General features: G+C 41.2%; 1 protein-coding gene across 1 annotated transcript; it reads right to left on the bottom strand.

Annotated features, from left to right (window-relative positions):
• Positions 1 to 17407: 17407 nt before the first annotated feature.
• Positions 17408 to 18743, bottom strand: LOC138193647 (probable N-acetyltransferase camello). The gene is given in 3 exon segments (XM_069141805.1): positions 17408 to 18076; positions 18078 to 18163; positions 18725 to 18743. Coding segments are annotated over 3 exon segments (774 nt in total).
• Positions 18744 to 26936: the final 8193 nt, after the last annotated feature.

Genomic DNA, 26936 nt, shown 5'->3' with positions numbered 1-26936 from the left:
ATCATTTGTATATCAGTCACGGTTGATTTTGAATGACTGTGATCTTTTTCTAATGTTAACCGTTCGGTAGCTGCCGTGTGCAAATACTGTATAAAATGCGAATAAAAAAAATAAAAAAAAGGAGGGCCACTGGTAAAAAGAAGAGGCAGAATCATCCAGGATCCACAAGCCTGTCTGGTGATGCAACCACAGGAGGCCACAGATTGTTTGCCGGGTTTAAGGCCGGGTGTACTTCAAAAAGTTATTATTTTCCCATTGACTGGGCTTAGACTTTGCATGAAAATGTGTTTTTCCTTTCCTATCCGTCCAATCACAGTAAAGGAGGGGCGGGACAAATGACCATCATCGTATTTTACCCGCTGACATTGGTCGCTAATCGGCCCGGTCTTGAGAGAGGCGCTAAGCGAATGCTAATATGAGCAGTATATATCCAGACTATCATCACAGCCTTAGAGTGTAACAGGTTATTTTCATTTGCTAAAAATTACCAATGTCCTTTAAACATACATATTTAAATGATTTAATTATTATTATAAACATGCAACAACTAGTCGACTATTTGCTTTAACTAATGACAACTAATTAACTCGTAGACTCTTCAGCCGAGAGGAGCCCTAATACCTTTGAAAAACGGTAACGTGGTAATAAACTGCTGATATCAGCATGCTTAAATTTCCCTCCAAACAATTTGAAATCATGCTTTTAGTGTTGCAGTGGAACTCGACAAACATCAAAGTCCTCTATACCACAATCAGATTCCTTTTCAGCCTGAATAAACATCTCTCAACACATCACTCAAAACTGAGAGCTCTTCAAGTCCACCTTCAATGTACTGACATGCAACTGCAGCATCACGGCACCCGTGGGAGAGTCAGACGGGACGGCACGGTTGGGAAACTTTTAATGATGTGACTTGAGAATATGGAAACCATTGCAAGTAAGCATCTGAAAGCACTACAATCTGCAAAAAAAACAAAAACGGTTTCATCTAAAGGAAAGTATTCTTTGGACTTGAATAACAGAAAACATACCCCTGCCTGGCAATTACCAACGCTTGTGTTTGAGAGCTCAAAGTGTCTCTTAACCGCTCGAAAAAAATCAATAGCAAAAGGTTCAAAGGCAGTCGTACGTGGACTTCGGTAATATTTCTCGAAATACAACGATTAATCATTTTCCCCCCCAAGAAGAATTCAACCAAGAAAAAGAGTTGGAAGTTCTCGGGCTCAAGTCGTTTGATGAGTTTTAAGAGTTTATCACGAAAACGCTGCTTTTATATTTTTTTAAAACCTTCTGATTGGACTCGTGTAATCGTATCTGATTTGACTGGAACAGAACTGAAGCGAAACTATTTTGCAAACAGCTTTAGTTGTTGATTTGAATTTTTTTTGTTCGTCTCAAAGGGGAAATCTGAAGGGACAATCGCGTTCACGCTGATAGACGCAGAGCTAGTCCGGCGTTGATGCTCACAGATAATCCGAACTCCACTGCCAGGTTTTAAACCTCGTCATTAACATTTAAATGGCACCAAAAGATGAATTTGACTCATTTTGACCGAGGAATTATTATACACATTAATGACACTGCAGCTGCATATTTTTCCATTTTCTAGAAGAGAGTTGAACCATTTTAGGACAAATTTGAAGGAACAGCTGGCTTAAACTCAGTGGGGTTTTTTTTTTCCCAAAGTGAAGGGTGTGTATTTAGCACTTTCTCAGCAGTCTCAAGACCCTTTGCAGTTTACCTCCCGTTCACCCACTCACACACCAACCTTACCTTCTCTACCATCTGAACCTCAGCAATCCCAATTAGTAGTTAGTAGTAGTTGTTAGCTAAGAGCACTGTCAGTGGCCAATGTCATAGCACTGGCAGGCTTATGAATGTTAATACGTGATAATCATTCAACAAACTCACAGCAGTAGTACAGTGTTAAATAATTGGGACGACCTATTATGCTGTTAAGTGTCAACTTGAAAATTGGAAGCTGGCGTACTTGACTTACACGCGTACAAGCTAATTACGTTGACATCGTGGTCCCGAGAGAAGTTACGACCGATGAGGGAGTTTAATGTAGTTTCCTCAAATCCTTCAACCACGCCGAGTGTACAAGTAGTTTTCAAGGCCACCTTTCCAAATTGGGATTTGCGCCGTCATTGAAGCCGCTGCTATTCAGTTGAACTGGACTTTAGTTTGTCCAGAAGAAGAATAACCTGACCTTTTTTTTTTTTAATGTGGAACCATCTAAGAAATTGTCTTTTGAAACTGCTTGAAAAAGGGCAGGCACTTTCAAAAAATACTCGGCGGGTGAGTGGATGAACCATTTGTCTATCACGTTCAACAAACTTCTACCAAATTAGATATTTGCCACACTTTTACCCCCTTAAACACAGGACACTCCGAATACAATGCTAACTTTTTTTCCCAAACGAACAATCTTTTACGTAAGAGTGAGAGCTTAAGTTTTCTAAAAAGGAGCAGTTTCTTTTTCAGCTGTTTTTCTGCTTCACTTCAGGGTCAATCTGTACAAATACAATTACAGTTAATAAACTCCTGAGGAACTTTTTCAATCTGGTTCAAAGAGGTGCAATTTTTGAGAAAAGATGAAATATCATATATTACTTCCAAAAAAAAAGAAGCCTTTTTCTCAAGTACACTGCGTACAGTGCATTTAATGATCAGGTCTGCAGTTCAATGAGGTTCATGGTTCTTGACAACCTTTAAGCTTGTAACCGGTAATTCTTGATGGCGAGCAAAGCAGCCCTTCACAGCAGGTAATCACTTACTGCACACATTTTCACAAGGTTTTTTTTTATTGCTTCCTGTGGTGCAGCCCTCTGATGGAGGCTAAAAGTGAAGCTTTAAACACAGTAACATTCATTCCAATTAAACTGCAGCTTGCGGTGATTCAAAACTTATCAGAATCTGGACTTCAAGTTTCAAGTATCTCACCGTACTGTGGCTGTTCTTGTATGAATATCTCCCTTCATTAATATCTCCCTTCATGAATATCTCCCTTCATTAATATCTCCCTTCATGAATATCTCCCTCCATTCATGATGGCATCTCAATCTAAAATGCCCCTTGGGACCACAATGAAAGCCATTGCCTGGAAGACTTCTCAAACAGACTAATATCTGTTCATCATTTAGTAAATAAGGTTTGCTGCGTCTTTCTAATGGCACACCTGAATTAAAAATGCTGTGTTCAATCTCTCTCTCTGTCTCCGTCACATGAATCCGCTAACTTCTATCTATAAAGCACACAAGGCTGCACAGGTCTGGATAACATGGGAGTCATGATTTACCTGCTGAGCATTTAAATCACAATTCTCTCCCCAACATAAATCTTTATTGCTCATATTTACCTGATAAAGAAGAATATGCAACAAAAAGAAAAGTTATGATGCCTGATCTAAGACCAGCACGTCAACCTTCAACGACAGGTGACGCTGTCTGAATCTGACACTTAGCATAGAAACATTAACTTCAGGCTTTTGTCTTCTCTTATTAGATACAGTCTTGAAACAATCAGTTTTTCTGAACACTCGTCTATTCACTTGTGTTTTTTTGTGACGCTGCATTGTTATTTGCCGAGGAAGAAAGTAGGAGCGCTTGTTTTGGTGCAGCTGATGTCCCTAATGAAAATGAATTGTTTTCATTTAGAAATGACACCGCATTGAAATATGAATCGAGATTTTGTTTTTAACATGATTAATTGTGCACCGCCACACACACGACACTGACACGAAGAGGGGTGCGGGGGGGGGGGGTAGTTAAGCTCTATTATTTTGAGGCTCTAGATTCGGACTCCATTATTAGCACTCAACCTCTGCTGAAGTGCCCTTAAGCAAAACACCACATCCTAAATTTGTACTTCTCTGTAGAGTGGTCAAGAAGAAAGAGAGTCTCCCCGCTGCGAGGGCCGATAACCCAACGTCTCCATCATTATCAACATAACTCAAGTGTGATTTGACTTTCACGATGCAAAACCATATGCCGTGTTCCAAATGATGTACTTCCCTTTAGTACTCTAACAAATAGTGCTCTTACATGTGAGGACTCTTACTTGTGCAGTGCAGGAATTATGACATGAATTAGTGATGTTTTAAACTGGAAATAACCTCCGTCTGCGAATACATCACCTGCCAAAATATCTGCAGCTTTAATTATTTTACCCAGAAATCCACCTGTTTTCGTGCCCCTTCTGTTTAACACACTCAATAAACACACGGATTCTTCTGTCCAGCAGCGGTAGTGAAAAAGAAACACTTTTGTGTGGAGTTCAAGACGCCCTTAATTGGAAATGTCTTTACGTCGTTGGCCCCACCCACTTCCTCTACGTAGCCGCCAAGATGGCGGCCGTTCAGGGTGGAAAGTGTCCGGTGTCCGTGTGTGGGACTGAAATTAACATCCCGTAATATTCGTGTTCTTGGAGAGATTTGTTGAAATGCACCATAAAAGACAAACATTAGCTAATGGCAGCATGAAATACAGTAATAAAGTATCATAAAAAGGTTTAAGAAAATGACAGAAGGCCCTCCTAAAAACTCCCAAAGTCTGGCTCCCTGCTGCGAGCAGAGCAGAGCAGAGAGCATGCAGGTCTGCTGTGACACCGAGCGCAGTTATTTACTGCGCTGTTGAGAGTTAATTTCCCCTTGTCTTTCCACTGAGATATTTATGAGGCTACATAATAGCGTGTCGGTTTTCCCTCCGTGCCACGGTAACTCTTCGTGTATTTTCTGTTGTTATTTCATAACTGAAACACAGATTGAGATCAATTCGGCTGAAATGTTTTCAGGAGCTTCGCATCAGTTCTTTTTATCATCACACTGAATGAGTTTGAAGCGCTGCGCTGCCAAAATGTCTGTTTGCCCCAACGTGGATAATCGAGGATTTTCACAGCTCTAATTTCCAGACATGATGAACCTTAATTTAAATTTATATGAAGCTGTTCTAACAAAATCCTTGTAGGCTTTATCGTTATTATCCGTTCAGGGGGCTAGCAGGTATCCCTGATGAATCCTGATGATTTTTCTGATCTAGCTCTTCCTGCAGATCAAAGACTTTTAACTTCGGCAGTAAACCATCTCTGCTTTGGTCCAGACTTAAATGTCTCAACAGCTCTAAGATGGACTGCTGTGAAATTTTGTCCAGACATTCATGGACCGCTGAGGATCAAGCTCAACGACTGCATGGCTTCCCTGACATTGTCGCTGGCAGCACCGTGAGGGTCACATTTATGGTTCTGAGTGAAATATTCAATAGATTTCAATGGAATTTGGTACAGCCATTCATGTTCCCCATGCACAGCATAAACTGTAATAAATTTGGTCATACTCTGGTTTTTGATCCAATATTGCACATCAGACATTTACTGCTTTCCTCCCAGTTAAACCTCTAAGATTATATTTGTGTTAATCTGTTTTTACTAAATAATTAGAGGCTAGATTGTTTTGTAATCTGGAAAAAAAATCAAAAAGAACAGTAAGATTTGAAATATAACAAGTTTCATTACAGAGTTCAGCAAAGTTTCACCACTGACACTGTATAAAGACATGAGTCAGATTTGCAGAAAATCAGAGCAAATTTAAGATGCAAGCACGGTCAGGGCATTGTGTGGTTCGTGTGTTTGACCCTGAGGAGGTAAGGTGACTGATGATGCAACTCAGACGGTGGGTTATTTTAGTCTCATCAGCATTTTCCATAGTCATGAATCAGTTGATGGGAGGGTGGTTAGAATAACAGCACAGGAACCCTGCTGTGTGTGTGTGTGTGTGGGGGGGGGGGGGGGGGTGTTACAAAAGCTGCAAGAGAGGGAGACTTTCTGGCAACTTGGCAGAAAAATACAAACAACGTCCAGCAACAATTAGGTCTCCCGAGAAGGGAGCAAGAGGATGTGCTTATTCAGGTTGTCTCGACGAAACAGCACACACCAAGAGATCTTAAAGCAGACATCACAGTCTCTGTGCAGCACCCCCAGAATCAGTAAATATCCATGTCTGTCCTTCTTTGTAGCTGATGCCCGAGCTGCTGGGCTGCAGTGTGTTGTAATCATGTGTTTTCACCTCTGAGCGCCAGCGGTGGTCATATTTATCGTTGTGGGGGTTCAGCTGTACAGCGAGACACAGACAGAAACGATGGCAGCAAATGAAGGATGAAGGTTTGTCTAGAAATTTCTGTGTGTGTGTGTCACACAATAGTGACAACGAGTCTGTGTGTGTGTGTGTGTGTGTGTGTGTGTGTGTGTGTGTGTGTGTGTGTGGGAGGACGGATGGGTGGACTCACCCATCCGGAGAGGAAGACTTATTGCTGTGATTCGGAGACATTCAGGATTGCTTCAACTTGCAAACTCCAGTTTCATCTCTCTGAAAATCATCATATTTATTTTTGTTGTTTCATGTCAGCATATTTCCTTTTTGTGTCTGAGTACACAAGCTTTGTTTTTTTCACCAATGAGCGCCATGGGAAAAATAAACTGAGCCCTTCAAACTGCTAAACTAGGCTAACTATGAAGAAAAGACGGTATCAATGAAATGTAAATGAATATCATTATTTCGCCCATGCCATCAAGAATAATAATTAAGACCTTGGTGTGATTGTGTCATTTAATTGTCTTACAAGTGTTTTTATTTGCTTATGGGCTTCTAAGTGGGGGTGGTAATCTCTGACGGCTCGGAGGACAATCTGTCTCCTCATAAGCATATTCAAGTCTCCCAAGATCCATCACTGTCTATTGTTATTATTAGTTTTGGCATAAAAAACTAATTTAGAAATCAGAGTCGGATAATTAAAAATCCAACTAAATCCGTTCCCGCAGGAGTGAGTTGCGTTGGATGGCTGAGACATGCTGCAAGCCCAGCCAGAGAGACACATCGTCTGCAGCCGGGATGCATTTCATTCTCTGTGAAGTGAACCTTGTAAGACCCCGGATGATCTCTGGATATCAAGTGGGGTGGGGGAGTCTCAGACCACTCAACTGTAATATCTCCCTTTTTTCATGCTTTTTTGGTCTAATAACATTGAATAAAAGATGGTTTAGTGGTTGATAATGATCTCCACAGCAGACCATTTCATGTAAAATCGAGTAGGTAGGTAGGTAGGTAGGTAGGTAGTTACTTTATTAATCCCCGAGGGGAATTTTTTTTTTCCGCTACAGCAGCATACAGAAGCAATAAGATAATAATAGAATAATAGAAAAGCAATAAAATAGCAGTAAAATAGCAGTACAAAATATTAAATATAAATATAAAATATAAAATGCACAGAGTTAAATTAATTACAAGTATATAGAAAACAAAACACGTGTTATTCAAATCCTTAGTCATTCAGCAAAGGTCAAAATTTGACAACAGGTTTCAGCTGTTTTTCAAATAAATACATCTGAATCTGGAATCTTCTGATGACCCACTATTTTGCGCAAATAGTTTTTAAGGACACTCAATTGTTCCTCGTTATTTCTTCCGCAGTAACAGAAGTGTATTTTTTTTAACATACAATGCTGTGAAAATGTATTAAACCCCCACCCCGCCCCCCACCGGGCTTCGGCCTATTTTTGTTGGTATCACCGTAACCCTAAATCAAAATCAACATAAAGCAAAAGTAATCTGAGTCAACATAAAAAAAAATAGTTTTAAATAAGTATATGTATTGAAGCAAGGAGGTTTCTTAAAATGGGCCTGTATGAAAATGTATTCAAGCTCTTCGTTACTATATCCCTCAAAAAACGACCAAACTGATAGCTGATGACATGGTTGCAGCTGGACCAGACACACCGGGGCCTGATTACTACCGACCCAGTTCAATCAAATAATCACATAAATTGACCAATTTCAGAACATCGAGTGGCTTAAAGGTGTCTCCGGTTGCACGCCTGACCAAAATCGAAAGAAATTCCAGAGGAGAGGAAGAGGAAGGTGATTGAAATGCATCAGTCTGATAGGGGTTTCAAAGCTATTTGAAAGGCTCCAGGACTCCACAGATTGACAGTGAGAGACTTTATCGACAGATTGAGAAAACTCCTAACAACGTTATACCTTCCCAGAAGTGAATCGAACTCCCAAATATCCTCTAAGACCAACAGCGACGATGACACAACCACTATATATATTGTATGTCTGACTATATTCATAAATGCTATTGCAATGTCTCGAATGTCTATTTCGAGTGTCTCGTAACGACTGCTTGCAAGCATGCAAATATCCTAAAGAAGGTCCCAGTGAATGTGGATTGTATTATCGTCATTGTATTTCAAGAATGGCTTATGTTTTTCTTACTGTAGTGAACTTTTCTGCCATCTAGTGACATGTTTGGCATTTAGTAACCCAAATGCCAAAACTCACACTGGTTACAAAAGTATAAAATTATCGGTGGATCCGCCCCTCTGAAATTGAATTAGTTCTTCCTTTGGTACAGTCTACATCCTCCCACCAAGTTTCATGAAAATTGAGCTGCTAGTTTTTCTGTAATCCCGCTGACAAACTAACAAACTACACCAAAACCACAGCTTCCTTGGTGGGGGTAGATATAGGTTTGGTTGATAACATTTTGTGAGTTGGAAAAATTTGGGGTGGCTGAATGGCTCTAAGGAAACCAGGGTTCACGTCCATGAGAAAGGAACACGGAGTCTTTCCATGTATCATGTAAATTTGACATAACATGACGTAAGTATTGTTACTTCCATAAAATTTTTTATTTTAACCCAAACCCTGATGATATCCAAACCCAACCCAAGCAGTTCCTTCCTGAACCTAATCCTCAGATTTTTGGTATCCAGTAGTGGACTGACAGGTGTGTTACACAGTTTGTCATGAAGCGGGGTTGCCTCATCTGTGCTCTCTATTTATTTATGTACGTATCCATCCAACCCTCTATTCTGCCTGCCATTGTAAATTAACTGTATGTTGTCTTTTCTTATTTGCACAGGGGCAGACTACTGAACCTGTAATCAGCCTTCGTGGGTTTTGTATGATAAACGGTTCAAAAGGTTTTGTTTTTTTTATCTACCGTTGCATTTTGAAATAGAACCAATTTCCTCCAGGCATATAGGTCTCTGTTTCATTTTGAGAGAAATCCATTTCAGCCCTCTGCTCGAAGAAGCAAGGATCCATCCCAAAACGATCCTCCGAGACACCTGAACTGTACAGCGAGCCCAACACTGCAGTTTATAAATATCTTGTAGGTTTGTCAGGCCCGTCCAAACATTAATACCCCGGAGGAATAGCGTCATGAAAAATGTAAGTTGTTTCTCTGTCTGGGCCTATTAAATCCTCTATTAAGCTTCCAAAGGCGAGTCGATACCGGTAGTCTGAACCCGCTGGATTCACTTTAGAGATCACGTCTCACCTCGCACACGCTGCAGTCACACTGCGGCTCGTCTCGTCGCTCGGTGCTGACAAGTGACACCCGGCTGAGGAGAAACACAAAGCTTTCCAACAGACAGCTGCGCTCGCTCATAGCCCGTAATTTACAAAACGCCAACGTCCCCCCCTGCCTCCGACAACAAAAGCTTTAATTTGACACTTTAACAGTCTTTTTGGAAATATGAACCAGGTGCGAGATCTTCATACATGTAATGTGTCTAAAATGAGAACAGGGAGGATTTGATTGAAGCTTTGAAGACACAGGAAAAGGTTAGATTGAGATATGTGGCATTAGAACGGCGAATACGAACCGCTAACAAACACATAATCTGTCTTGATATGACAGCTGGTTTGTATGGAGTTACATAACAGATGGCAACAAGCGCTCCATAACCGGGAGGAGGGCCGTGCATCCTCGCTTCCTCGAGGAGAAATCAAAGTCGATAACGGGTCTATTTCTCGCACTCCGAGCACAAATCTCATCACCCCAGACTGAGACGTTATCCCTTCCTCCCCTTTAATACTGTGACACGTGCCAGATATCCTCACCGCACCACAACTTAATCCACGACTCACCGAACGTGCGCGATAAAGTACCCCCCCCCCTCCCAACTTCCCCGTTAAATAACTTCAGGAGTCTTTAGTTGATATGGAGATCAATCAAAGCTGGATTTTTCACGGTGTCTGCCGTCCATCCGTGATGGGGATTATTTCCTTCACTTTTTCTTCAATACCCCTGGAAACTCCGAGATACGATGAAATTACGCTGCATATCGTTTGGAATTAATAATTTCCCAAATGTGTTGGATCATGACTTATGTTTGTCAAACGTTGTTAGTCTAAGAATGTATTAAAATTAGAGGGTAGACATGGGATTTATATTTCAATTGAACTTTCCTTGTGAAAAATGTACTCCAGGTGTAGAGCAGGTGTATTTAGCAGTACGTAGAAAACAGTATATCACATATTAACCGTCTTTGTCACATTACAATCAACTAGCAGAACCAATATGTCAGTTTTTAGAAGACGGAATAAATGTCTTTTATCAATTGTTGGACATTATGTTTTGGAGATATTCAATATATATTGAATGTTATTGATATATTATATATCACCTTCATGTTTTTCTGCATCTATAAAGCACACTTTTACAGAAAAAAAACATGAGTTTCACGTTTTCCACACGGCACACGTGATCCAACCCGGTATCACGGCAAAACGTGACATTAACCACGCTTTGCACGGGGTTGCATGATCACATGTATAACACGTGTTTACCACATGTTTCAACGTCTGATAACAGGTAACATTTGTGGAAAAGTTTTCATATTGGGATCTAAAGGGGCTTCACACGTTACACCATGAAAATGTTCCAAAAGCACATGTTTCCCACGGGCGAAATACATTTCACGTGATCACACGAGTTTCTGCACATGTGAAAATGTGAAAGGGCAGCTCCTGCAGAAAATAAAATATTGTATAACATTAGCACTTAAATCAAACACACCTATTGTGGCTGTTTCCAGTTTTGAACATGAATACGATCAGTTCGTTGATGCAGCACTTCTTTGGTCTGTAAGTGCGTTGTTGCTCTCATCTGGTTTGGGACTCACAAAGGCCCTTATGAGCTAAATAGCAATAAAAGTTCCCAACTAAGATTTTCCTCACATACTCACACTTTTTTAAAGCTGACAAACCAAACCATCCCACTTTGATGTGACGATTCCACCAAATTTCATTTAATGTGAACTTTGTTACTTGGGGTCTGGGTAGGTTTTTTTTTGATGAATAATTGTCAGACAGCTGATGTTCAATTCATCAGGGCTACAAACTCTCTCTTCTGATGTTAAAGTCATTAATGATTGTGCATCTCCAGGACTGTTTGCATTTGTTGGCGAGCTGATTGAATCAAGAATAAATCTCCACCATCAACATACGGAGCCAAATTATCTGCAGCCGAGTGGAAACCCGCTGTGACGTCACCCATCTGTTTGTAAACTGCTGTTTTTACGCCTGCAGTCTGGCATTGTGGCTGTCACCATATTGTTTTCTGGGGTTTTTTTGGAGCCTGAAGTGACCACATGTGGATGAACTGGGGAGGAGCGAGGTGTAGATCAGACTGAGAATCCGAGGACACTATGCCCCGGCCACCTATTCAGGCAACCTGACTGCACTCAAGGCATGTCAATCAAACTCGGCACCCCCACAAACATACCTCTCTTTGAGGCCTAATATCGCAATAATGACAGAATTACTTTCAGAAGGACCAACACAATACGGATCAGAAGGACTGAAGTTGTTGAATGACACCATAATGACTTGTGGAAAAAAAATATGTATTTAGTATTTAATGAGAGAAGTTGACACTTTTTGAATACGAGTCTGGAGGAGTCAGAGGGTTTTTGGAGCCAGCCCCGAGTGCCCTTCGATGGTATTGCACTTTAAAGCACTTCCACATTGGCTTCACTTTTCAGACCTGGAGATTACATCCATTTATATATAGAGTCTATGCCTGCAGCTCATCTCTGCCTGCAAGTCCTCTGGGCTTCCCTTTAACTTCTCAGACTTAAAAGCTACTTTTAGAGCTTTGTGAATTACCCTTAGTCCAAAAACTACATTATGGCAGACATGTCTCTTGTTCTTTAGAAGTTTCTCATGATTTGGCCACTTATGAGCCACTTAAGGATGTTTTTGTGAATTACCTCTTAAACGTATTAGGCCGATATGATGCATGATCAAAATTATATTTATTTTGATTATTTGGAGTCCACAATGAGGCAAAAACCTTGTGGTGCTTGAGTCAGTCAGCAGCCAGAGCTGTTTCCTGTACCTAAATAACTGAGTGCTTTTAAAGCCACATTAGTATTCTGGTTCTGAAAAATTGCATGGAACATTAGGGCATCCCTGTGGCCATTATCACAACAATATACAGATTTCTGAAAACAGTAATATGTCTACATGAGCAACACAAAACCAAGATACTAAACTGATCATAACCAGGTACTAGTGGGAATTTAAACTTAATTAATAACATTATTGTGTTGGGGCTTTAAAGTAAATCAAAAAATGAATTGCAATTTTAATGTCTTGTACTTTTCTACCTGTATAAAGCACTTTTATTTTCATATATTTTAAAGGCACATTAGAATTAGAATGCAATTTTCATTTGTTTTTAATATTTTATTTTAATGTATTTCTTTGCCTCTTTAAACACCTTGAACTGAATTATTTTGTCTGAATGATGCTCTATTAATGAACCTGCCTCGCCTCACTCATTTACTGCTATTTATTTCGCAGCTCTTTACTATTAATTACAGAATGGGAAAATACAGCTTTGTGTTTGTCATAAATACTTAATTCATATTATTTTCAGATACTGGGGCAGATATGGTCCAAACACTGGGAAGTGAGTTTTGCTTTCTTATAAAGCAAAACTTTTCGAATCATCCCCCACTTCAAGTAACTTTCATGCAGTCACTTAAAAGTTTTCCATTTAAAGTCACAATTATTCAATACAATATGCAAAAACTCCTCCTGTGATTGAGATCTGAGTCTCTTTGTTCATTATCTCGAAATACTGCATGACTCGCTTTAAGCACAGGGGGGGGATCTCACTGTAACTTATTACACTTCTGTACATCTGAATGCAGGTATTGTAGGTAACTTTTTGCATTGAGCCAAACACATGAAAAATAAATAACAAATTGATTGTCCCATATTTCTCCTAATTGCAACAGCTGTGATACATTTTTCGCTTATTGCTGTGTCCAATTAATTCCTTGACCAAATCCCCCACAGTCCTCTCACGGTGAGGCTGCAGCTCGGCAAACGAGCCTCCAGCTCGGCAAACGAGCCTCCGTCTAACATCGCCGGCAACATATATCCACGATGTGCGAGGATCGCTGTCTAATACCAACTCATTAGCTACTCCTAATCCCACGTTTATCCCCATAATTTGACTCCCAATCTTGACTGATAATGAGACAACTAATTACGCTCTCATACATGTTGCAGCGGTTGAGCTATAATTGAAAGGATCCCGTTAACACATTTTCTCCCGATTCTCATATATTACTCGTTGTGGCGCCTCCCGCGTGTGCGCTGCGGTCTAATATTGTGATCCTATAGAAAAAGCATATTTATCATTCTTCGAACCATGCAGCGAATAATTGAGCATTTATTCAGAAAAAAAAAAAAAAAAAAAAGGAAGTGCAGATTCTGCAGGTTCACATGCAGCGAGGTGACAGCGCCCGGAGAAGCTATCCGTTTGTTCCCTTCGTTACTCACGCTCCGACGGCTAATTGGCCAGGTGTGGTCTTCAGCAGTGGAAGTTCGGCGGAACGGCCCAGAAAAAAAAAAAGTAACTGCACAAAGAAGACGGAAAAGCAATTATGAAAGGCAAGTAGCATATGATGATGTACGATCCAAAACAAATCTAGCTTTGGCTCTCCGACAGCAGACGCATAGGTGGCTGGTGTTCTTACTGCAATTAATCTCCATAATCTTCCTCTGTTCGATAAAAGGTGCTCATATATAAAAAAAATAAATAAATAAAAAGAGGCAGACTTGTTTTCACACAGGTGCTGTTTGTAATGTTGATTTACTAGCTTTGTTATCGTCGCCAAACTTCGCTTTAAGACTTATGAACTCTTCACCGACGATAAGCTCGATGGTTTTATTCCCGATTCCAGTCAGATTAATAAAATACAGAAAGTAATGCCGTATTGTTCGAATGCAATGCATGCACCCATGCACCAGATAATCCCCGAGAAAGTTTACACTCACTCTCACACACACGCACACACACACACACACACACACACACACACCAGACAGTGGACAAAGAGATGTTTTCCAATTGGATTTTTGAGCTCATCCTTTGATGAGTGTCTGCCCGTTTCATTGATCTCATGTTATCTCAAATTGGGGAACCTCAAATCCAATAATGACACACAGATGAAAAGTCCCTCGAAAGTTTTCTTTATTTATACTCCCAAGTAAAAAATAAAAAATAAAACGCAGAAAACCAAACAAGAAAGAAATTCCCAAGTAAATTCGTCCCGTCTGTGAAGTCAACGCTCTCATTAAGTATGCTAATAAATCCATTTCTCTCTCAGCTGTTGCGTGCATGCATCCATGAGAAATTAAATTTCGCACTAGATAGTTTTCTCTCCTCATTTGAAAGTCTTGGTGTTTGATCGCTTTACGACGCGGAGCCGGAGCAGATTGAACGTGACCTTTCTGATCAACAGGAAAAGATCTGAGATCTACAAAACAATCTGATTAAATAATGAATAATAAATCAAATACATGTTTACAAGCGTTTACAAGAAAGTGTGAATCCCTTTTGATAAGACATGCTTATTAAAAGGGCATCGCTTTAAGGCTTTTTGGGGGTTTTAGAGGTCGCATAATGTGTTAAATGGAGATCGAGGGGTTTCAGTTGACAGTAGTGTTTCTGGAAGGTACGACTTTTAAAGCCAACGCCACACAAGAATGATTTGACAAGATTTTAGAGCGGTCAGTAACATCAGGCACGTTGACACTTTGCTCCGAGATTAGTCTCACAAAAGTTAGACAACTTTACAAAACAAAATATTGACCTATTTTGGGCTTAAAAAAAAAAAAAATTGCCATATCCCCAGGCTACCTCCAAAATGAGGTTTCCATGGTAACAGGCAGGGACACCTGCAACCCTTCCAGTCGGTTTACGAATGACCAAAAAAAAAGATGTTTAAATTCTGCTGCAACTTGTGTGAAATATAGACCTGTGAGGACGACCAAGAAAACTATCCTGAGCCCGACTGTTGAGTCATCAGAAGTACTACTGGCAATACAAGGAGGTAAGAGGGGTGACAATGTTATTATTGAGTTGTTTCCATGCTTTTTTTCCCAAACCCCACTCCAAAGTTTCATGTTCCTGTAAATCACATGGCTCGAAGCATGCAGCGCGTAACGTGTAACTTTCACGCCTTGACAGCACAAAGTGTGGCCATTCCACGTTTTGTGCTGTAGCGGACCGGCGTGTCTATTTCACGTTTTGCCGTGATACCGGGTTGAGGTGAGTAGTTTGACATTTGAAAAAAAAGTTTTACTTTACGTCCTACAATCTTCAGGAGGACTTAAATACGGAACGAAGATTGCCGAGGTAGCTTTGAGAACTGGATGAATTCATACATCAAAATTCATACAAAAGTATTTGTTTTTGTGCCCATCTGAGTGACCTTGGCATGTTGGTGTTAAAATGAGGTGTGTTCAGGCACCATCCTGAGGCATTTAACACACAAAAGATTAGAAATAAAAAGATTACAGCGTGAAAGATCATTATATAAATATTATTATAAGTACAATCCATCTGAACTTTACTCTGAGCACGGATTATCTGCCGTTTAAGCAGCAAAAGTGGATTTGGATGCGCCTTTAATGCTGCGATTGTTAAATTGGAGCCCTGAATTACTATTTTGATAGGCGCTGTGGCTATTCATGATTTTACTCCAAAGCTTTTTTTTTTTCATCGAACATTGTTGCCCACAAAAATCAGCAACTGACTCATTCTCTCACTCGTATGAGAGGAATTACAATCAAGCTGCCGTTACCTCGAGGCCAGTCGTGCTGGTAATTGTGAGGACGACAACAGGTTGGCCGGCATTAAGGCTCATATTCCTTTGGCTGGTTCGGCACCTGCCTGCTGGCAACCGGTCGACTTTTCTTTTTCGTTTTTTGCCCCGACAGCCACAGCAGGAATGATTGATGGCTGAAGGCCTCTGATGATGGTGTGAGAGTGTGTGTCATTGCCAAGCTGCTCTATCCATCCCGTACACTTTCCCTCTTGAAACTCATTTAGGTCACACCTGTCATTTGCTCTATGTTTTTTTTTTTTTTTTTTTGGGTCCTCCTCGGGGCTTTTCGGACGTACGCTCTTTCGAGATAAGCAGGTACTGTGTGGCGCTGATAATATTTTTGGAAACCGTAATCACCTTTGAGGGGAAGGGGGGGGGGGGGGAGGGGGAGGATTTCTGACGCAATGTAGGTGAAGAAATCTTTAAATCTACATTGTTCAGCTCCGCCGTGCATGTGGCCGACGAAAGGTTTTTGCTCGCTCCTTGTTTACATTGTTTCAGATATAAACGGCCAAATTTCGCAGCTTCCGTGTTTTTAAAACGTTTTCAGATCTATTCATCCACTCCCTCCTCACACGTATCATGAGACCGCCTATAAGGAAACACTTAAGCTTCTCCTCTCATTGTTTGGTGTTGATAATCTCAGTATTTGCTTTTGTGTACGATGGCCTGAATGTAACTGCGGCATACTGAAGTCTTTATCCTCTTTTTTTTTAAATGCAAAAAACACACACACACACACACACACACACACACACACACATACACACACACGGCTATTTCAGCTCCAAAGAATTTTAAACCTCCCAATGTCCTCATACTACTGCACTTTTCATTGGTATTTTAAGCAAAGAGTTGTGAGGTCTTAGAAGTCAGCTGGCATTAATTCCTCCGAGGCGGAGGGATTCAACTTCTCTGTGGAAAGAGGCTTAAAAGAAACTTCTCCTGCTTCCAAATGACTACGTCTCTCCTTTCTCACATGTAATTTCATATTCTTTAGTGGACAGGAGAAAAATGGATAATTGAATGTAAAATGTGTTTGATGTGCGATAGGTATTTTAATGAAAATATCTTAGAGATTTATTTGTCTGTAATTGGACGAACCAGAGGAGTTGACTAATTGTCTCATTGCGCTCCGTATTTGTGGGCATTGGTCTTGTCAGCGGTGCAGGTGTATACATAAAACATCAAGGCGAAAAAGAAATACACGGAAACCGAGATCATTAATGTTGCTTTGTGGAAAAAAAAAAGGAAAAAAAAAAAAGACTAAATTTAATGTATTCTTTTTCAGACGACGATGCGAGTGGCCAGATATCACACAACCGAGGCGGGTTATTTTGTTTTGCATTAAACGAGACAAGAAGCATAAATTAACCGAAATGTTACAGCGGCGGTTGTGTCAGGTGCTGAAGCCTAAAGTCCATTTTTGTGTTTAAACCAACTTCTCCATTCGCATCACATTTATTCTGGCTAGCTTGGACAACCAGCGGTTAGCGTGGGTGTTGGAGTGGGAGGTGGTTTGGACGAAGCCCAGTTTTTGGCACATGGAGACGGCGGCCGTCTGCGGCGAGCTGACGTCCAGGACGAGCCGGGCGAGGCCTCGCTCTTTGCAGAAATCCAGAGCCCTCCTGGTCAGCTGCGATCCCAGGGTCTTGCGGCGCGACGAGAACGCCACGGCCGCGGTGGACATCTCGCCGAAGCTCCCGTCTCCGCCGTCCTCTTGAGCGAAGTCGCCGCCTTCCGCCATCACGCCTCCGTTCCAGTCCTCGAACCTCTCGCCGTCTTCCTCCGCCCTCCTCCCGACCACCGCCGCCATCCCCACCACCCTGGGCTGACCCTTGACGTCCGCCTCCGCCACCCAGAAGCCGTTGTCGGGGTTGTCCAGGTAGCTGGCCTGAATGTCGGCCATGTCCGCGCTCAGCCTCCTCAGCATGTAGCCCTCGTAGATGTCGCGGCAGCAGTAGTAAACGAGGCCGGTCCAGGCGCCGCCGAAGACCAAACCCAGGCAGTAGGAGCTGCCGCCCAGCACGTAGCCGGCCACGCAGACGCTCAGAGCGACGCCGACGTGGTCCGTATGGCTCGCGGCCCTGAAAAAGGCCGGGGTAAACGTGTTCGAGGACCCCGTTGCGAAAGAGCGACTCGACCGCCTGTTGATCTGCGGGTGTGTAATCCCTGATGGAGAATTGGACTGCGTGTCAGAGAGGGAGGGAAAAGAAAAAGAGCTCAGCCAGACTAATCGGCCCGTTGTCGCAATCACACATTCCTGCTGGATTTCACAAAGGGTTCAACATGCTCACATAACTTGTTGCGAATTGAAAAAAAAACAAAAAAAAATCATGATCAATGACTGAATTATTACTAATTTACTTTTACTGAAACCCACCCCTTTACATTTTTAATTGAATTCGCTCCCACATAAATATAAATAAAAACCTGGCAATTCCACGTGACAGCCTGAGGTGAAAATCATAATTCAAATGATTATGCTTTTTTTTTGTTTTGTTTTGTTTTCAGGAGGGTGAGTCATTCTTGCCTGCGATACAATTACACTCTCAAATGTGCTAATGATGAAAATCAAGGCAAGGTGACATCCGCAGGCAACAAACAACAAAAAAAAAGTCATCCAGGCATGTTGGTATTGCCATTCATTTACCCCTCGCTGTCTTATTAGTTTCTCTTGTTCATAATCAAAATGACTACTTGGAAAAACAAAAGAAAATGAAGAGCATAATCAGAACATGAAACTTACGGTTATTTTTCTGGGCCATGCCGACTCTTTCCCCTTCGTCTTTTCGCTCACTCTGAAGGACTTAATGTCGCGGCTCCTTCTGGACTTAAGCTACAGATTCGGATAATCAGCCAGAAGGGATTGAAATTAGTCTGAGCATGCTCACCTGCGACTACACGCACACGCGTACACGCACACAGCGCAGACCTTACGTGACTTTGAAGTATAATTGCCACCGATTGTTTCAAATATTGAGGTTTATGCGAGACTTTTTTTTACAGTTAGATTGAGATAAAGGCGATTTAAGGGAAGCGTGCTTTAAGTGTAATTGAAATTAATCACAGTGTTGCTTTGATTATGGGAAGCAGTTTTTTTTTTTCTACTTAATTAGCTTAGTCAACAGAGGAAAGAACTCTATCATTGGATTTCTCAGGGAGGATGAGCACAGATCCTGAATATATTAAGTAAAAAAAGAAAAAAAAAATGAGCAGAATGTGAATCCAGTGCTCGTTTGAGCACATCATAGTTATTTCCAAGAATAAAATATTTTTTTTACTTATTAACCTCTTTTTGGGTGCCTCGGTTTCGCTGGTGTTCTCTCTCCGGACTCTGCCGTGGATCTCCGGACCGTCACTTTACCCCGCGATATAAAGGTGAAAGTAAAATTAATATTGTCTCTGCCACCTCCCCACCCCTCCTCCGGACTATAAAGTGTCCTATGGCGTTGGTGACAGTGTCTTGTGCAATAACCCTCTGACATGATTAAATTTCCTCAGCAGGAGGAGGCCCTTTTACACCTGTTTAAATCAATAGCGCTGCCTCATGAATCTGTGAGTGCCGGAAGGTCAAGTGACCACCGGAAACTTTCTCGAGCCCGTTTCACAAGCCGCCGAGTGAATTCTCAATGCTGAACCCGGCAAGGGAAGCACCTCTGCGATCACATCTGGAGAGGGTAGAGGGTTTTCCTTCTGTTTAATATAGAGAGGGCTCCGTGATTAACAATCAATAACCCTTCTAAAACATGCACCCAAATGATGGCAGTTTAACAGATTGGCCTCATTTCTGAAATACTTTAATGGAAATCTTACGAAGTCATAACGTTAAAATGGCATCAGATTAACGTCAAAGCTTCGGCAGCACAAGGTTAAATACGTAGCTCCGGATAATGAACTTCTCACATAATTATTATTTCCATAATCAAAGGAAAGAGGAGTAGTTTTAATTAACAGTGACGTGCTGTAAGTGAGCTGATTTTAAGTTGTTGGGCAGATTCTGATGTCAAAACAGTCATTTTTTTCTCTAATGGTAATTAATTAGCAGTAAATCACAGACTGTGGGTGGACATAGCTTCTGGAACTGAATTGTGAAGCGATTCTGGAAGTGCCTTGAAATGCAATACCACTGAGGAACACTAGGGGCTGGCGCCAAAAAAATCTCTGGCTCCAACAGACTTATTCAATGGTTTCATTCGTTAAATAGGCTCCTTCTGATCCATATTCTGATGATCTATCTGAGAATAATTCTGTCATTAATTAGAAATTAGGCCTCAAAGAGAGCGTTATCTTTTTTTTTTTTTTTTTTGGGGGGGGGGGGGGGGTCTGTTTGATTGACAGGGTTGGGGTCAGGCTGCCGGTATAAGTGAGTAGATATAGTGTCCTCGAGTTCTCAGTCAGATCCACTCCATGCTCCTCCCAAATTTGTCCAAACACGGTCAATTCTGGCTCCGAAAAAAAAAAAAACAAGCTGGCGATGGCCCAAATACTCTAAACGGCAAAGCACAAAACAAAAGGTGACATCATGGTAGGATGCTGTTTGTTTATAAGGCCGCGTTGAGTGTACAGGAGCAGGTAAAGTGAGGACTCGGTCCGGCTCTTGAAGTGAAAATTGCCTTGCTGATTCAAATAACTTAAAAGATTCATAATCACTGGCTGTGCAGGTCGTTAATGTTTTACGTGAATCACTGTGCACAAACAACTGCGGTCTGACATTCAGTTATAATTTAGCTCGTTCAGGAGTACGTTCAGCTGAGAGTCTGACTTGTGTTCAGTTCATTATACTTCGGGTTATCGGCTCACACTCTTCACGCTCCCGGTCACCGGCGAAGGGGGACGACCGCGGCTAAAAGCTTTAAAATTCAATAACAACGATGTGAGCTCATGTGCATGAAGACCTCGAAGACTCGTCTTCACGCCGAACACAACCACTTCACACTGAAAACCTTCTTGTTTGGCGAGACGGGTCAAGGACGGGACTCTTGAAAAGATTCTCGTGCCTGAAGAGTTTCTGGCGAGTGTCTGTTAATGACACTGCACGAGGGGGACGACGGAACAGCATGTCATGATGCAGCCAGATGGGCCAGCTGATGAACGGCAGCCTGAACGGATCCACGCAGATACTATATTTAATGACATTAGGGGTGGGGCTTATATGCAAGAAGATATTAGCATTGTCTGGGTCTGGGTACGCTCCATAGGGAATCGTTTGCCGTCCTTCCATCCTACTCTACGGTTATTTTTTTTGACTAATCACCCCCCCCCCCCCTTCCTTTCATTGTAATCAATAGAGTTGTGTATTGCCAAAGTAATTTGAAGTCAACAGTGGCCTAAAGTGATCACTGCCCTTATTTCCATGAACAAAATTTAAAACCATTACTTGAATGAAGTTGTTCAAGCTGTAGCTTTCATCAAATCACCCTTTGAACGTGTCACGCGTACATAACACTTCATCACAGGCAGTATCACTTGACAAAATTACTTACAAGTGCTTCAGAGTAGATTGCACATTGTATTGAAACAAAAAGTCACAATATAAAAAAAAAAGAAGGTTGCCCTGGAAACTAACCGCTGTAGACGATGCTCCAGATCAAATGGGCCCGCAAGAGCCCGATAAACTGCATTTCTATTCATGGTCATGTTCTGACACAAAGATTGTAAAAGGAAAAAGATCCTGTTCGGTATGCTTGTTATAGAGCGACGACATTAAGGGATTAAACTGTTACATTATTGAGCTCTTCCCTTCATTTCCAGCGGCGGGCCGTCATCTGAACACGCCCGCGACATCTTCATTTCCGACCCGCTGCCTCTCCACAAACTAGGAATTGAATCCGACTTGCCTCATGAGCTAAAAGCCTCCCCGGAGATTTCCATTCAGTTCAAACCATCTTCCATTATTATATTAAAGCATTTGCTCTTGTTTAGAGTACACACTCCCGACCGTATTGGAACAGCTACGCGTTCTTGCTGTGTCGGCTTTGCACTCAAAGTACGAAGCCAACGTCCAGCTAACTCAGCATAAAGACTGGAAACGGAGATAAACATCTAACCTGGCGGTCAAAAGCTACGAAGTCCAGCGACCGATTGATATTGATACATGAGATATTATGTCCTGTGATAGTTAGAGAGCTTTAGAGATGCTGGGAGGCAAATTTGATTTCCTTAAGACAATAGCTGCAGTGCTGCCGGACGCTCGGTCGTCACTGTTGTGTATTTACAGACACAAGGGGGATGCAAAGGCCTTTCCCAAAATACTGCGCTATAACCTTTGAAATAAAGGTAAAAAAAAATAAAGTTAACATTGGCGTTACGGCATGATTTTACTGTACGAATATTTAAGGGAAGATCTTAAATTCGGTTCGTGCGTACATCATTGGCAGCCATCCTGAAGTTAATAAAAGATCAGAATATCCTTTTTGTGTTGCCTGAATGTCTCGGTTTCTATTTTGTTTTTCCCTCGTAGATTACAAAGTAATTTGTGCAGAGAAACCCAGGGAGCACATTACGCTTTGGTTGTCACGTAACACTTTTAGATTATGAGAGATAAGGAAACATAATGAAAGCCTGAAATCACAACACACCCAGGAGGGGCGCATGGCTGCCTTGTTTCAAATCTTGTTTTATGATAATCTTACTTCATCACAACCCAAGTCATGCTTCATTCTCTGCAACCGCAAAGACACTTCACCCACTGTAAGGACGACAAAAGCGATCGTGTCTCCTCAAAGTGAGAATGTCATATAATATTCGTACGGAGAATAAGAGGACTTCAGACAAACAAAAACTCCCTGAAGATTCTACAGTATTTTACATTTTACCGAATAATAACAGGAAGCTGTGAAGACACAGAGGAGACAGGTGACGGGGTCAGTTGTAAACAATACGTGAATGAAGGATGATCAGTAACGGACATTACCGAGCTTTACCTCCAAAGCTCGCAGATGTTTCCTTGGATTTATTATGGAAAAGTAAAGATTTCACACTGGAATAGTCTTAAAGTTTATAATAACCACAAAAGGCCCTGAGGGTTGTTCTTTTTTGTTTCTGTTTACACACCAGACATCTTTGTTATTCTGAGCCGTAGAAACCAGAGAAAAGGCCACGGTGTTACTGAAAGGATTTATCCTTCTGGGTGACATGGTGTTTCGAGATACCGCTCTTCATTTTCATTGTTAGTTATTGTGTTTTTTTTTATAATGAAGATGATGCTTCAGGAAAGGTCACTCAAATTTTAGGATTTCATTAGGGTGGGAGGAGGCGGCAAACCTCTGGTGCTGAAAAATGAAGCCAATAATTAAGCGTCTCACACTGCAGTTCCTCAAATGGCCACTAGAGGCTGGCTTCAAAAGAGAGTCAATTCTCTTAGACTGCCATGTTAAAATATGCATATATACGGCAGAAATAAGCATGTTTACAACCTGCTTGAAAAAAAAATGGTCTCGACTGCAAACTGTTCCGTTAATGACAATGACAAACGTAAGGGGAGGAATTTTTTTTGTTGTAAGATACTCGTCAGTAACGGCTGCTTTGAGTGACAGCTGAGTACTGTCACAGTCTAGCGTTACATTTATAGATAGTCAACTAGAACCACTCAAACAAAAACTCTCCATGCTGCTGGTTTCAGCAACCAGACTTCTTCAGACCTGCCAGAGCTCCACCCACGCACCACCTCTTTGCCCATTTTTGGGATTTACCGGGAAGTAGGCGGAGCTAGGCACAGCCGAAATGGGACGTACTAAACAGTATGGTAGTGTGACCTGTAACCCAGGACCTGCTCATCAGGAAACTTAGGAGTGATGTCATAGAGGATATCGGTCCATTTACTGTGCAGTCTATGGACGGGACTCATGTCTCTACTCTGATATGTTTCCTGTGGGAAAGCCAGCTGGTAAACAACCTCCATCTGAGGTCTGAGTGAAGCCCTAGTTTCATCATATTTCCTGCTTTTGTTTTTTTTTTTGTCGCACCCTTTTAATTCTTTCTCCGCTGTGTCAGCATCATGGGATTTTGTGCAGCCACCAATTAGAAAGCGCTCCATGTCTCTGTTCTCTGAAGTAACTGATTGAATCAAGAAGAAAGTCTCAGGAGAAGGTTTTTAATAAATAAATAGAATAAAATGTATTTTTGTGTGCTTTTTTTTACCATCGGTTTAGGTCAGCTGCTTCTTATTGGTCAAATTGTTTTTACAGGGTTGACAAAGCCAAGAAATTAACCCAAAAGACAATCAAGTCAAGTTTTTTTTTTTTTTTTTTCCTTTCTCTTCTTGTGAACACAGATTGAACAATGACAAAAGTCTGTTTTTCAGCAGAACCACACGGTGACTCAGGCTCATCCTCGGCTCTCTGGGGACAGCTGGGTCGGAGCAGGAAGCAGCAAGCAGCAACAGCAGCAGCCTGAAACTAAACTCCATCCATCACACTTAAAAAAAAAGAAAAAAAAAAGAAGCTGCCCACCTCCACCTTGCCACCAATATGCCAGGAGATATTTGTGTGTGTGTGTGTGTGTGTGTGTGTGGGAGGGTGAAGTGGGGGTGGGGGGAGATTATGGAAGGCTTTTCGGCAGCAAGATAAAGCTGTGAATAACCAGTGGCTTGTTTTTCATTAGATATTGTTTAAGGTTAATTACTGACTCGGGGACACGGCGCAGAAGAATGCACGGCTATATTAAACAACCGATTTGTCTCAGACAAGGCACATTTTGGAGGGAAGTGTCTTAAAGAAAATCCAAATAAAAGGGAAAAGAGAAGAGGCTGTACATTGAGGACAAAAGTGAATTAGAGTAAGTAGGTGCATGAAGAAACTCAATATTTTCATTTCAGGAATGAAGACAAACAGGCGCTTCTCGACCGAACCTGAATTTACACGAAAACCCTCGAAATGAAACTGAAACGGGTAAAAAGCAAAAGTGTCTTTTCTTTATTGGTTGAAAAATTTGCAGATCAGCTTCTTCTCGGAAGAATTAACAAACGGTCTCTAAAAGGTAGACGACAAAATTAAAAAGTTTATCAGAGAAGTTATAATTGGGGCAAAAAAAAAAAAAAAAAAAAAAAAAAAAAAAAGACTCCCGCTGAGATGACCTCACCTCATTTTCAATTCGAGCTGCAAAGTTAAGTGTGTTACAACATATTTTGTAAAGCTGCGTACGGCTCGGCTTTATCCAGCCTCCATCAGTTAACCTTTCTCCGGTTTTAAGTTCTCCTCTTAGCTCTCGACTGATCCATGAAATTTCTCCGCCGGGAAAAACTCTGTGAAAGTTTCAGACATTAATCCAGTTTAATGTCATTACTATTATTCATGTGTTCTTTCTTTTCATTCTGCTCCCACTAATGTTAAATATCTTTCTCTTCGGGTGTTTAATGCACAACACAATCTGATGGAATGCGTCGCTTTAATGGAGATTTAAATTTTTACACCGCCGCGGCCAACATGGAAGTAAAGTCTGGTATTGGCGCTTTCAGTTATTTATTTTTTCATTACCCGGCTCGGTGTTCATTTAAAGTAAACAAACCTCCTGTCTGAATGAGATTTTTTTTTTTTTTTTTTTTTTTTTTTTTTTTAAATGGACTCCGCCAAACTTTATTCCCAAAATTAGATTAGACGTAGAAGCGTATTCAAGTGTAAAATCTTTCTATTCATCAAATCAATTTATCTGATAGAACGTATTGCGAATGCAGATCCCGTAATGCACTCTGCATAAAAGCATTTTGTCTTTTGACAAGGTGAAAGCACTATTTTGCAAACTGAACTCTGGCAACGAAAAGGTTGAACAAAAAAAGCAAAGCAATCTACTCTATTAATTTCCTCTGTTTTTGAGAATGTTATTAATCATCTCTGTTTGGGTGCGGCTGCAGAGGATATTCTGAAGAAGTAAACAAACCCAAATAAGACATCATCACCCCGGGCCGTCCTGCTGCTCGTCGCCACTGTACAGTAAAGACTCTCCATCTGACCTCTGCTCCTGCCAAATCCAGCGCTGCATCTCGAACCTCTGAGAGGAATTATAATGAGCGAGACGGATGCGACGGCAGCTGCTGCAATCGCGCCAGTCAGATGGTTCGAAAGCATTCAGGTTATCGGTCATCTTTATTTTCATGTAGAGAAATTAAATCGTGATTTTACCTGAAAGGAAGGTTGTTTTTGCCTCCTGAATTTTAACCACAGATAAAAAAAACAAAAAAACAACTACATGTCTTAAGTGTTTTCAGCAACAACATCACCAAGTCTGCCTTTTTCCGAATCGCATCTTTCATAATAGCGTTTAGTGAGTGGGAGCGCAGCCAGCGAAGATCAGGGCAGCCGCTGAAGTGAGCAGTAATCACTGCCTACGTGTGGCCAAAATAAATCAATCGGGTCCTTCACTGTGTAACAAAAAAATGTGACGGAGAAAAGTAAGAATCAAAAGTCCTTCGCGTGCAGAAGTACAATCAGGAAAAGGCATTAAAGTAACAAAAGCCAAACCGAAACTGCAAGATTAACGTATAAAATAACAGTGGCTTGAGATTGCACTATTCAAACTATTTGAATAAATATGTAATTAACATATTCATACACTGATATTCAACATAATGGTTGAACTATTTACAAGAAACAGCAGAAACATGCAAATTATGTTATTTTGCAAGAAGATGACAATGATGTGACTCAGGGAATTTAACGGTATATTCACACTTTTCAAAAATTAAAGGTCCCCTATATTGTATAAATGAAAATTTTGATTTATTTCTTTATTATGCAACAGGTGTATGTTTTGTATAAATTCTGTGAGAGTGCCAAAAATGCTCAGTCCACGGAGGAATGCCCGTATTGAGTAACGGAGTTGTTTGTAATTTTGTGATGTCACAAACTCGGTGTCATTTTCCCACCGTCTGCACGGCCCGCTGTCAAAACTTTTTATGGTACAAAAGACCAAGCAGTCAGAGAGCGAGCGAGCAAGCTAGCAAGCTACAAGACCAAAGAAAACCT

The sequence above is a fragment of the Embiotoca jacksoni genome, unplaced genomic scaffold, assembly GCF_022577435.1.
Source record: "Embiotoca jacksoni isolate LCO1_2020_lvr unplaced genomic scaffold, fEmbJac1.0.p SCAF_91, whole genome shotgun sequence".
Taxonomy (NCBI): domain Eukaryota; kingdom Metazoa; phylum Chordata; class Actinopteri; family Embiotocidae; genus Embiotoca; species Embiotoca jacksoni.
Note: the sequence above shows the minus strand (reverse complement) of the source record. Positions and strands in the feature narration are given on the sequence as shown.